At 36.7% G+C, this 12951-nt stretch overlaps 1 protein-coding gene across 7 annotated transcripts in view; it reads right to left on the bottom strand.

Annotated features, from left to right (window-relative positions):
- Window positions 1-12951, bottom strand: part of Dnm3 (dynamin 3) — a 531047-nt gene that overhangs the window by 447314 nt on the left and 70782 nt on the right. For all 7 annotated transcript variants that reach the window (XM_010635626.2, XM_033762088.1, XM_033762089.1 and 4 more), the window contains exon 2: window positions 6031-6104. In XM_010635626.2, the coding sequence (XP_010633928.1) occupies window positions 6031-6104 (74 nt within the window). The remainder of the gene's footprint in view (window positions 1-6030; window positions 6105-12951) is intronic.

Raw genomic sequence — 12951 nt, 5'->3', positions numbered from 1 at the left:
TATATACACACACACATAAACACATACACACATACACACATACACACACATATGGTGAAACCCTGTTTCCAAAGTCACGTGTAACAAAAATGAATATGAATAACCTAATAAGAAATGCATGGACACTATATTATGACCAGCAGTAAAGTAATACAGTATGGTCCCTTGATTAGATAAACACATTTAAAGATACCAATTATTCTTTTATGAATCTATTAGTTAAAAATAATTCTAGCAACATTAGCCTTGTTTTCACAAAATTATTCTAGACTTTTCCATACAAATAGAAAACAACTAAAAAAGTAAGAAATGGGGAAAGGACTATAGCCCTGACAGGTATATGTGAGAGAAAATTAGGAGTCCACAAAGCTACACACTGCAGTATTGGCACAATAAAGCAGAAACAATATTGAGAAATAGATTAAGGTCATTAAAATAATGTAATATAACATAAGGGACACTGGGGGAAATCATTTCAGTATGCTTGAAAATAAATTTAAGATAAAATAAGAACCAGCGTCAAAACTGGTGAATGCATGTGTGTATTCCAACACTCTAGAAAGCCAAAGCAAGAGGATTCTGAGTTAAAACCCAGCTGAGGCAACTCAACTACTTAATGAAACCCTGTCTCAAAATTTTAAAAATAAAAAGGTCTGAGCCGGGTGTGGTGGTGCACACCTGTAATCCCAGCACTCGGGAGGCTGAGACAGGAGGATTGCTGTGAGTTTGAGACCAACCTGGGCTACATAATGAGGTCCAGATCAGTCTCAACTACATAGTAAGACCCTGTCTCAAAAAACCAAAAAAAATTAAAAAATAAAAAATAAAAATAAAAGGACTAAGAATATAATTCAATATGAAGAACATGACTCAATACCCAGTATCACAAAAATTAAATTAAAGATAATTAAATTAGAACCAGGCTCCGTGGTACATGCCTGTGTGTCAGCTACTTAGCAGGCTGATGCAGGAGGACCACAAGCTTAAGGTAGGCCTGGAATAATTTAGCAAAAATTAAGTAAATTAATAAACGGGCTGGGTTGTTACTCAGTGATAGAGAACTAGCAAGGCATGTATGAGGCCCTGGCTTCAATCCCCAGGAGCACAAAATAATTTTAAATTAAAAAGTAATGAAAAGGAATAAAACTACACAAAATATTAACTTCTCTTTTGAATATAAATGTATAAGTTTAACAAATATAATGAGTAAAACCTCTATGCATTAAGAATTTTTCACCCGATCCACCACGGGAAAGAGAGCCACGCCTGCTCCCGACCCAGCTGCCATCGCTCCAGTGCCAGGAAGGTAGCCATGCAGGTGCCCCTGAACCCCCATACCCCCCCCGGCACTCTCAGACCTCCTGACTGTGCCAGTCTCTGGACTCACTCTGCAGAGGCAGAGGTGGTCATAAAGGGCATTTTTCTGAGTTCCCAACTTTGAACATCTTTAAAGAAAGGGCATGGGAAACCTGTAATAGAATGTTGTGGAGTTCAACCATTCAGAAGGTTGGTGAACTCATTCTGGGCCTTGCAGCCCGAGGTCAGTCAGCATCATGGGGTTCAGCCATCAGCTAACTGAGACCAGGGGGCTTGCATCCTCACTCTGTCTGAGCCATTAAATGGTAAATACAGTATATTGAAATTTTGTCCACTGCAGACATGTTCTGGACTGCTTCTTGATTTCAATTTAATTCAAATTATTTAAGGGTGATAGACTAGTGACTACCACAGGTGGTCAGTATCCAAGTTGTGCTTGATCTTAATATGGTGCTGATTGTATCAGTTGGGATAAAGCATTGCGGTTAATTTGATGAGCTGTTTTCTCTGATGTTATGAAGATAAGAATGTCTGTGGGTCGTTAGAGACCCAGAAGCTAGGGCACAACTATATCAGGAAGATTTGGGTGATAATCCAGAGATTAAACCAAGGACAGCCTGACAACAAAAATAAAAATGAGAAAACACTTAAGCAAGACACAAGGACAGACTTCCAGTTTACCAATGGCAAACAGTAGGGCAAATGAGGATGAAAAGGCCGATAGTGAACCACCAGGACACCCTGAACTCAAAGCACAGGAAATAACAAAACAGATCAATCAGGCTCTAGAAAAATTCAAAACACAAATAATTTCCCAGATAACCACAGAGATAGTGAGCAAAATGAAGTCGTGATTTGAGACTCTAGAGCAGAAACTGACAAAGAAATAGATGAGCTCAGGACCATAATAGAAGCCATGAAGGCCCAGCATAAGAAAGAAATGGAAAAAATAAATGCCCAACATAGAAAGAAATGGAATCCATAAAACAGATTTAAACAGATATCCAGGAGATTAAACACTCCATTGAAAGTGTACGCAATAGAATAAAAGAATGCAAAGACAGACTCTCAGATATAGAAGATAAGATTGCAGTCAGTGACCATGAAAAGAGAGGTCTCTTAAAAACAGTAAGGGATCATGAGAAATTGATCCAACAACTCCTAGATGATGCAAAGAAGAATAACATAAGACTGATAGGAATACATGAAGCAGCGGGAGAAAATACAAATGACTTTAAAAAGCTGTTCAAACAATTAATGACAGAAAACTTCCCAAACAGAGGGGAAGAATTTGACATTCAGATAACTGAGGCATATAGGACCTAGGACCCCAACTAGCTACAATAAAAAAAAAAAATCTGCACCTAGACATATAATAATCAAGTTCCCAGAAACCCATCAGAAGAACAAAATACTACAAGCAGTAAGAGAAAAGAAACAAGTCACATACAAGGGAAAGTCCATCAGAATCAAAGCAGACTTTTCAACACAAACCCTTGGGGCAAGGAGAGCCTGGAATGAGATATTTCAAGTACTAAAAGAGAATAACTTCCAACCTAGACTGATGTATCCAGCAAACTCTCTTTCAAAATGGATGGGGAAATAAGTCACTTCCACGACAAAGAACACCTGAGAAACTACATGAATACCAAACCAGCACTACAAGCAATTCTAAACAAGATCCTAGAAAAAGACAATGATGGCAACAACATGAGGCCCAACAGAGCAAATCAAATAGGCAAGGCAAGAAATTAAAAGGACAAGGTGAAAAAGTAAAAAGAGTCAACAAAAGGCCAATAACATGTCAATAATAAGTCAGTACATATCAGTTATAACTAGCAAGGTCAATGGCCTCAACTCACCAATCAAGAGAAATAGACTGGCAAAATGGAATAAGAAGCAAAATCCAACAATATATTGTATACAAGAAACACACCTAGTGCAAAAAGAAGCCCATAGGCTGAAAGTGAAAAGATAGAAAACAATTCTTCATGTGACAGGAGCCCAGAAAAAAACAGGGGTAGCAATCTTATTTGCAGACAAAGTAAATTTCAAACCAAGACTGATTCTAGTATTATTGATGTAGGATGGTACTGTATCATACCTCTATGAATGTAAAATATCTTGTACCTGCTTTACGATACATAGTAGGGACTGTGCTTTATCAGAGCTACATTTAATGATATTACTCTAGAATGTTCTCTTTCCAGATGATGATTAAGATGCTAATAAAAAAAAAATGATGCCAGGTACCACAACAGCAACAGAACTTTGCTGTTTTCTGGATATTATTCTTTTCTTTGTTTTTGTTTTGTTTTGTTTTGTTTTTAATGGAATGTGCTGAATGTCTATAATTTTGTTCAGATGACTGCAGAACCTGGAAAAGCTGTTGCTGCTATTGATGCATAACATACTATTATTAGTCTTTTTATATAAATATAAATATGTATATACATATATATATAAATTGAATTTTGGGAAACTTTAATGGTGCTGCCAACTTTGGAAAAAGTCATCCCAATTTACTGTGTTGAGCTGGCATTGTACAGAAATGAACAGCCATGTTGGTCTAGAAATGTTAATTTATTTTTATTTTTTATTTTTTTTCCATGTGTACAGGGGTAACACATTGTACTAAATATGTAAGGTCATATCTATGTGGGTTTGATTATAGAAACTAATAAAGTATTCTCTAAATAATGAAAAAAAGAATAAGATAAGACTATAAGAGCAAGAAGCAATTTAAATATGTTCAGGGACCATTTTCATCTCCAGAATTAAGGATTGTTTTAATGTTACATCATTGTCTTTTCTCTTTTACTTTCCTTTTCAGTTTTATTTTAGGGTTCCCTATTTTTAATGTTCATACAGAGATTTCTTTAACTGAAATATCGAATAGTTTCTTTGGTGTGAAAAACTATAATAGTACACAGGATCCTAATGAGATAATTAATAATGTGAAATAGGAAGTGAAGAGCTAAAGGTGTGGGGAAAGTGTGGGGGAAAGGTAATAAGGGAGGGGAAAAAATATGAGAAACTGAAAAATGGAAATAAAGTGTTTGTAAATGGGGAGGGGAGGAAGGGGTGAAGGGAGAGCAGGGACACGGAGAAACAATGAGAATCAAGACCTATTATGTAAAGGTACAGAATCCCAATGATCAATGTAACTGTACTGTATACCTAGATTGTACCAATAAACTCAATAAAAAGAAAAAAAACCCTAAAAAGAATTTTTCACCAGAATATAAATCACCAGATAGGTAGAGAAATATAGTCACTGCTATATAGCAGTGTAGGTTTGCACATAATTTACTTTTTTGAAATGGCACTTGAGTTCATTTCTTTGAATCAGACAGTTCTGGTAATATTCTTTTAACATTTAAAAAATGGTTAAAGTATCTACAAAGAAGTTGGCTAGGATCCTGACAGAAATTACATTGAATTTGTATGTCAATTTGGGGAGTATTGTTAAGTCTTCCAATCAATAGATATTGGATGTATTCTCAATTTACTTAGATCTTCTCTAATTTCTTCCAACAATACTATGTAGTTTTCAGAAAGTAAACTTAATGTTTCTTTTCTTAAATTTATTCCTAGCCATATATTCTTTGATGCTAATGTAATTGGACTTTTTCTTAATTTCATTTTTGGATTGTTTGTTACAGGTGTATGGAAATATGATTGATTTTTTTCATATTGATCTTGTAACTTGTGACCTTCTTGAACTCATTTATTAGTTCTAATACTGTATTAGTATATTCTTATGGGTTTTCTAGGTACACAATCACATCATCTGAAAGCAGAGATCATTCTACTTTGTCTTTCCCAATGTAGGTACTTTTTATTTCTTTATCTCACCCAACTGCCCTGGCTAGCCCCTACAGGAAAATGTTGAATAGAACTGACAAAAGCAGAATTCATCAAAATTAAAGCTGTGTTTCAAAGGACACATTGAGTGGAAAACCAATCCATAGAATAAGAGTAATTTTTGCAAATCAAATATCTGATAAGGGACTCATATCTAGAATATATAAAAAATTCCTGCAACTCAATAATACAAAGACAATCCAATTTTTAAATGAGCAAAGAAGATGAATAGGTATTCCCCCAATCGAGATATATCGATGACCAAGAAGTACATGAACAGGTACTCAGCATCAGTGACGAGGAAATGCAAGTCAGAATCACCATGACACATAGCACTTTACAACTACAGATGATGGCAGGGACGTGGGGAATTGGAACCACCATACATTACAGGCGGGACAGGTGGGAACAGAAAATGGTGCAAGTACTTCAAAATATCATCAATTTTCTAAGCAATTAAACTTACCATATAACTCTGCCACTCCTAGGTACGGTTGTTGAATTTCGTAACTTAGGAAAAAAATCTCTATATATAAACAAAAGGGTGTACTATATGTAAAATTATATAGATGGAGTATAATGAGAAAATATTATTTTATTATTATATTATTTTCGAGGTATAAAAGTGAGTGTTAAAAAAAAAACTACAGGCAAATGAAAATTTCTCCCTCACATAATTCAAGAATTGAAAGGCCAAGAAGGAAGCATCATGCGGAGAAACGCAGGCATCTGCCTACAGCGTAGTGATCACAAAGGCATTTCTACGGGCTCAACCCCGCACCTGGGAATGAAATGACAAGTGCCACCAATGTGCTCATCCATGCAGCAAGCACCTGCACCCATTACCTGCTTTAGAAGTAACCAGCTGCAGCACCAGAGGTCGTCTTGTCACGATGCCTGACCCTCGTGGAAGAAAATCCCTGAAAAGATAAGAAATAATAGATTAAGCCACTGAGGAATTCGGATCATCTATAAATGTTTGAGGTTTACAGTAGTTCTTCTAATTCCCCATCTTTCTTTTTTTAAATTAATTTTATTGGTACATTTAAGGCATATAATGTAATGATATTCATCATTGGAAATTTGCACCTTTACATGATCCATCTTGGTTCTTATTTTTTCCCCATTCCCCTACCCTCCCTTCAACCCCTCCACCTCTCCCTATCAACAAAGACTTTGTTTCCATTTTTTTTCTCGTGTTCGTTCCTTTCCCATCTTTCTTTTCCCCTACCCCTCCCACTACCCCTTCCCCTTTGCACCTTTTCTTCCAATTTCACATTATCTATTATGCCTTTTAGTCCTTATTTACACTTTCAGCTTCTCACACTAGACGACATCAACACAGATGAGATTTTAATAAACAGCAACATGCTAAATAAGCAAAGGCCAGTGGGAACGCTCCAAAATTCAAGCTCTTGGTTGCACTGATTCTGTGAAAGAGAGTGTTAGAGAAACAGAATCAAGCAAAATTTTACCTACATCTGTTTTATTTTGCAAGTGCCAAGGTATACTGGGAGAGAGTAAACAGTACTGAACAGCCCCTAACCTAAGCTAATGGCTTGTTTCTTAATTCTGAGTGCTCACGTTCAATTAGAATGTTCTTGTATGCAACTGAAATCAAACAGTGTAATGAAGATTTGTGTTTGTTCTACAAAATGCCACCTGAGATAAATAGCATTATTTATTCTACAAAAAAATTCAGGAAGGATGAAGGGAGGGCAGGATATGGTGAAAAATAAGAATCAAGATATATTATGTAAAGGTACAAATCTCCAATGATGAATGTCCTTCTACTGTATACCCAAAATGTAACAATAAAATTAAAACTTAAAAGAAAAGAAATGCTAGGGAGATGCTGTGGAAATGACCCCATGCTAGGTAGTCACTGTGTGCACTAGAGTTTGAAGTCTAGTGGGAAGATACTTACATGAACATAAAAAAGACGGGGGCAGATGAATGACCTTGAAATTTAAAAAAAGGAGAAGCCAACATTCTCCCTATGATACTGTTCTGAATACAGCTAAATATGTGTATAACTACATCTTCTTTCAATATTTTCCAGGCACTATATTAGAAGAGTTGTGAATGGAGATGGTTTCAGTCATCATTTAAAATTTAATTAAAATGAACAAAGCCTCTATTCTGTGCCTATAGCCAAAAAGGAAAAGGTTGATTTGAAAATAATGAAGTAAAAACAGAAAAGACCCCAGAGAAAAGAGCTGGAGAGAATTTGAACTGTCATGGGAAAGGTTTCAGGATGTTTAGATACCAAAGAGAAGTAAAAAGTCTTAAATGCCTGAATAATGCCATTTAGCAAATCAATGTAATATTAATATGTATGTTTAGGAAGAAAGGGGTTTAATCACTTTACACCTCATCTGGGACTTATTTTACCTCATCCTGTGGTTACACATTTATGATATAGATTTAGTAACAATTCCTTTGAACATTATTAAAGTAAAGCAGGATGTATCTAATATTTTAAGTAGCAAATAATTATCATAAATTTAAATAAAAAATAAGCCTAAGGGGCTTGGGATGTGGCTCAGTGGTACAACCCTCGCCAAGCATATGCAAGGCCCTGGGTTTGATTCCAGTAATAGAAAAAAAAAAGTAAATGAAAAGTAAGCTCACAAATATAAAGAATGTTTTTCTCGGCTTTTTTGTATTCAGGAAGCAGAACTTTGCATTAAGAGTAATAGTCAGATTCAAGTATGAGAAGTCATCCTTAGTCACATTTACTGGCTCCCTTTGTGGCTCTCATCCATCTACATACATTTTGGCCAACACTGAAAAGATCAGGTAGCCAAACCTGACTATTTGGACATCTTTCCTGCTTCACAGGAGTCTCCGATATGCAGCAAAGTACTACAGAGTTTCTCTCTAATGAAAAGTTTGCAGCTAATCAGCATCCTGGAAATTCATTTCATTCTGATGAGGCAGCAAACTAAAACCCACATGTCTAGCTGCTCCTGCAGTGGGAGGCAAGGGAATGAGCCCTCAAGTGACAGTCAGAGGTCTTCCTTTGAATAGCAATGGGCACAATTCCTCTGAACCTCAGTTTCCTTTACTAACAACCTCAGAGACCTAACTGCAACCCCAATTGTATGGTTTAAATGAAAAGCAACAGATTGAGAGTGTGAAATAGGAAGAAAATGGCTAAAGGGGAAGTGGAAAGGGGAGGGCAAAGGAAACAAGGGAAAAGAAAAAATGTGGAAAAAGGAAAAATTGGAAACAAAGTCTTTGTAAATAGAGAAGGGTGAAGGGGGTGAAGGGAGGGCAGGGGTATAGGGAGAAAATAAGAACCAAGATGCATCATGTAAAGGTACAAGATCCCAATGGTAAATGTAACTGAATTGTTTGCTTTAAATGTACCAATAAACTTAATGGAAAAAAGAAAAAGAAAAACAATATACAAGCAACACAGAAAAGGTTACTGCTATTATTGTTAGGATATAGCCAGAGTGTGATTTTTCTGGTACTGAAGCATTCTCCTATCAAAAGACAAAACAAAAGGAGCCAACAAAAAATTAAAACATTACATTGAATATTTGACAGTTCATGAGTGGAATCTGGAGATGAGCAGCCACAGATTCCACTGAAGTATGCTCTTGGGGTTGACCAGTTGTAATGGTTTGAAAAGCTTAGCTCATCACCCCTGCTTCCACTGACACCAAGCTCAGGTGAAAACACAAGCAAGCTTGAATAATTCATTAGCCATTGGGTACAATCATCTACTTGAGTGTTATTATTTTCTCTGCAAAAGGTGATTAGTTTTCTCCCATCAGCATATCTCATGGGGAAATTACTACACTCATGCAGGAAAAATAATGACTATATCTTCAGTATTACTTTAGATAGAGACTACAAATGTTCTTTAAATTTATTATCTAATACATAAGCATGTATGGAGATGAGGAGTCACAGACCCCATTTAAACCATAAACCATCCCTGACACCCACACCCATATGCCAGTTTCCTCCCAAATGAGCCTTCAAGTAAGAATGAGAAGAGTAATTTGAAGACAAGGCATTTTTAAATAGATTCCGGTCTACTGCCCGAATGCCTTATTTAGGATTGGACTGTACAGACCTTAGGAAAGAAGGAGGGCTTTCCTCTCTGTGCCACATAGAGCTACAACTCAAATGCTCTCTTCTCTCTCAACCTCCTATAAAGCATCAATCTACAGCCTTAACAGCTGTTCTTCAGGCAATAAGTCAGCATTATTTTATAGCATCCTAACTCATAGACAATAAGTAGAGAGCAATTTCCACAGCATGGTCTAAGAACTGACTTGACAACCCTTCTTATTGGCTCTTCCAGAAACTTCATTTTTAAGAAATAGTATTATTGCTCCACTAGGAAATGGCTGAATTTGGAAGACTGGAAAGGGAGAGCACATTTGCCATAGCAACAAAGCTAAAAGAATTTTCCCCTTAGCAGCAAATAAAATAACTGTAAACGTTTCTTCCATATAGGTGTAAGTGATCATTAACCAGATGATCTGCTCAATAAACAAACGTTTAACAACTGCCTGTGACTGAAGATGGGACACATAACTCATACTCTCCTAGAAGTTAATTCATGTGTCTGATTTACTCAGAGATAATTAAGCTCAGCCTCGAAAGAGAATGACATGCAAATGATTATAATAAACATGACAGGTGCTGCGGATAAGATCCACATGAAATACAGTATCAACTGAGAGCAAGGGATGCGTCTGACATTTGGATGACCTACCAGAAACAATTTCAGGGAAGTATCAGGAGATAGGAGATATTTCACAGAGAATCTGAATGTTCAAAAACATGGAAACCCAAAGTATCACGGTGCGTTCAGGAAGTGTAAATATTAAAGAAAGGTCAGAACTAGGCAGAGAAAGGGCCTTTGCTTGTAGTTGTATTTGTTTTCTAGGAGAACAGGAAGGCACTGAAGAGTTTTAAGAGATCAGATCTGCATTTCAGAAAAATCATTGCAGAGAGAATGTCAAAAAACGAGGGAAAGACAAGATAGGAAGACTAGCCAGTTTAGGTCATTTGGGGTAGGGCTAAGAAAGGTTAAGTCCAAGTTACTTATGGTGATGGAAAGAATAGTGATAGGATTCATTGACTTTGGATGTGGAATTTAGGGACGTAGAAAAGTTCAGATAAATCTCACATTTCTGGTTTGGGTAAGTGGTTGAACAATGAATGGTCCACTGACCAGAATGGGAAATACAGGAAGATCAGGCCATAACTAGTATTTATATATTGCTTATCATATTCTCTTACACACACACACACACACACACACACACATACACAGGTACACATGTACACACACACACACACAAAGTCTCATAATGACCCTATGATGTAGTGAACTATTGTTACTCTCATATAACAGATTAAATGGGCCCAGAAAAGTCACACAATTTGCACCCTCCAACTCAGTTTGGACAGTGATGAAAAGACCTTCACATCGCTTCGAGACTTTAAATTGTTAAATGACTTCCTATCATCTTCAGCATGAAATCCAAGTCTTAGTATTACAAACAATATTTCATTTTTCAACATTTCCCCCAGAGAAACTCTGTGTCAGTGATACAAACCCTTTCACAATTCATTTGACCTTCTATTTCAACAAATGTGCATTACATTCCTGCTAAATGCTAAAAACATCTTTATGCACTGGAGATATAACAGTAAACAATGCAGAAAAAAATCCCTGCCCTCTTGAGGAAGTCTCTGTGTGCACCTGCACCCTCAGGCCTGGTGCATCTGGATACCCACACCCCCTTGGGATACGCTCCCCCAACACCTTCTTCCAGCCAAATCCTACTTAATCTTCAACACTCAGCTCTATGTCAGCTTTTCCAGGAGTATTCACAGAGAGCTCCTGATACGTACCTCTGTCTAAGCTCTCAACACATACTTATCACACTGGTCTGTTTATGGGTTTTTCTCTGCACTCCCTGTATGTTCACCCACTGTCTCTTTCAGTGTCCAAGTATCAAATATGTTAACCACTTTCTGCATACCCTTTCAGGAAGATTCCTCAGTATTCCATGCACTCCTCACAAAGCAGGGAAACATTCCCACATCTAATTCTTCAACTAGCAAAGAGCTAAGCGACATTACATAGGCAGAAGGAACAAACAACATGACTTTCAATCTACCGGCAATTTGCTGAGGTCACTGAAATAAATATTTTTATTATGAATATTTAAGGTCCAAAAGTATTCAACAAAATACAGAATACCATGGGACAGTATTAAGGACTCTGAAGACATGGAATGGAATTTGAAGGAAGCCATTTTTTTAATACAAGCATACAATGTATACTTTTAAAATTTTATCCTTAAAAAGAGAAAAACTCCTTTTAAATTTTGATCTTCAAATTATAATTTCCCGTGCTCCAAAACAGTCTCTGTGGAATTACAATCTCAAAACACTACTGCAACAAAAAAAGAGAGAAAGAGATGAAGGGAGACAGGGAAAGAAAGGGGGAAAAGGGATAAAGGAAAACAAAGGGACACAAAATCAAAGACAGACAGATAGATGGATCACTACCAAATATGCCTATCCCCTTCCCTAAAAAGCACTGAGGTCATGGACTTGATTCCACCCCAAATCAATGGCGCTGTCAAAGTGGCTCTGTGCTTGTGTGCCCTAATCCCGGAGTCGTGCCAACCGTTACAGTGCCACTCTAATTACCAAAGGAAGTGATTATGCCAAGATCCACTGGAAATTTTCCACTTCAGTTTCCTTTTACCTTCTATATTACTGGCACACATTAAGAACATTAACATGTACAGATTTGTAAAAGATTACATTTTATTGCTACCAGTGACTCTATAATTTAAGTATTCTGTGCCAACATCATTTTGTTTGAGAAACAGTTACAAAATCAAATGTGAAGGGGGCCAAGTAGGGAGCATCAGAGGGGAAAGTGAAGCAATAAGATATGTTATATACATGTACTAGGTCTTCATGATGAATGTAATCATTACATACTGAAAACATACTCCAAAAAAAAATAGACAATCCTGGGCCAGGGATTTGGCTCAGTGGTTCTGCTACTTGTCTCGCAAGAACAAGGGCCCAAGTTTGATCCCCGGTACCAAAAATAAATAAATAAATAAATAAAAACAATTCAATTTCAGGGAACTCAGGGCTTTTGTTTGTTGAATAACATGTAATAAATTTAATATTTATCTCCAAAACTCAAAATTTCTACACAATATATTTTCATTAAGCCCAATTAATCATTAACCGATGGTTTCCACAGAAACATTTAGAATGCAAATGTTTCTGAATCAGAGATCTAGAAACTGAATGAAAAAAATAATTCACAAATGTATAAATACTGTGTGCTCTTTCCAACTACAAACATTTACTCAAAAAGTCAGTTTGCTCAAGAATTAATAGCATCAGATTGAGTCCTGGCACAAAATAGAGTCATTTATCATTCGCTTTATTCCAAATTACAGATTATACCCTAACCTGGTTAGCTGCCATGAAGATGAATGGCAAGAGAGACTACTAAAAAGAGTGCTAGTTGCGTGTTTCCTTTCCTTCTTATTAATAAAATCACAACTTTACCAGGCATGCCAATTTTAAGAAGTAAGTAAGTCAACCTGGTGGACTAGGCTCCTTCGCAAGCAGGGTGCCATGGGACTATGTTCCACAGTAAGATGTCAGCAGAGACTGAGTGGCATCAGGACAGCTCTTTTAACAGGCTCTGATTTCACTGATGTACCATTTGTCCTTCATCCCCATTTCCTC

The sequence above is a fragment of the Fukomys damarensis genome, unplaced genomic scaffold, assembly GCF_012274545.1.
Source record: "Fukomys damarensis isolate Sample0158 unplaced genomic scaffold, DMR_v1.0_HiC HiC_scaffold_11, whole genome shotgun sequence".
In the NCBI taxonomy this organism is placed as follows: domain Eukaryota; kingdom Metazoa; phylum Chordata; class Mammalia; order Rodentia; family Bathyergidae; genus Fukomys; species Fukomys damarensis.
Note: the sequence above shows the minus strand (reverse complement) of the source record. Positions and strands in the feature narration are given on the sequence as shown.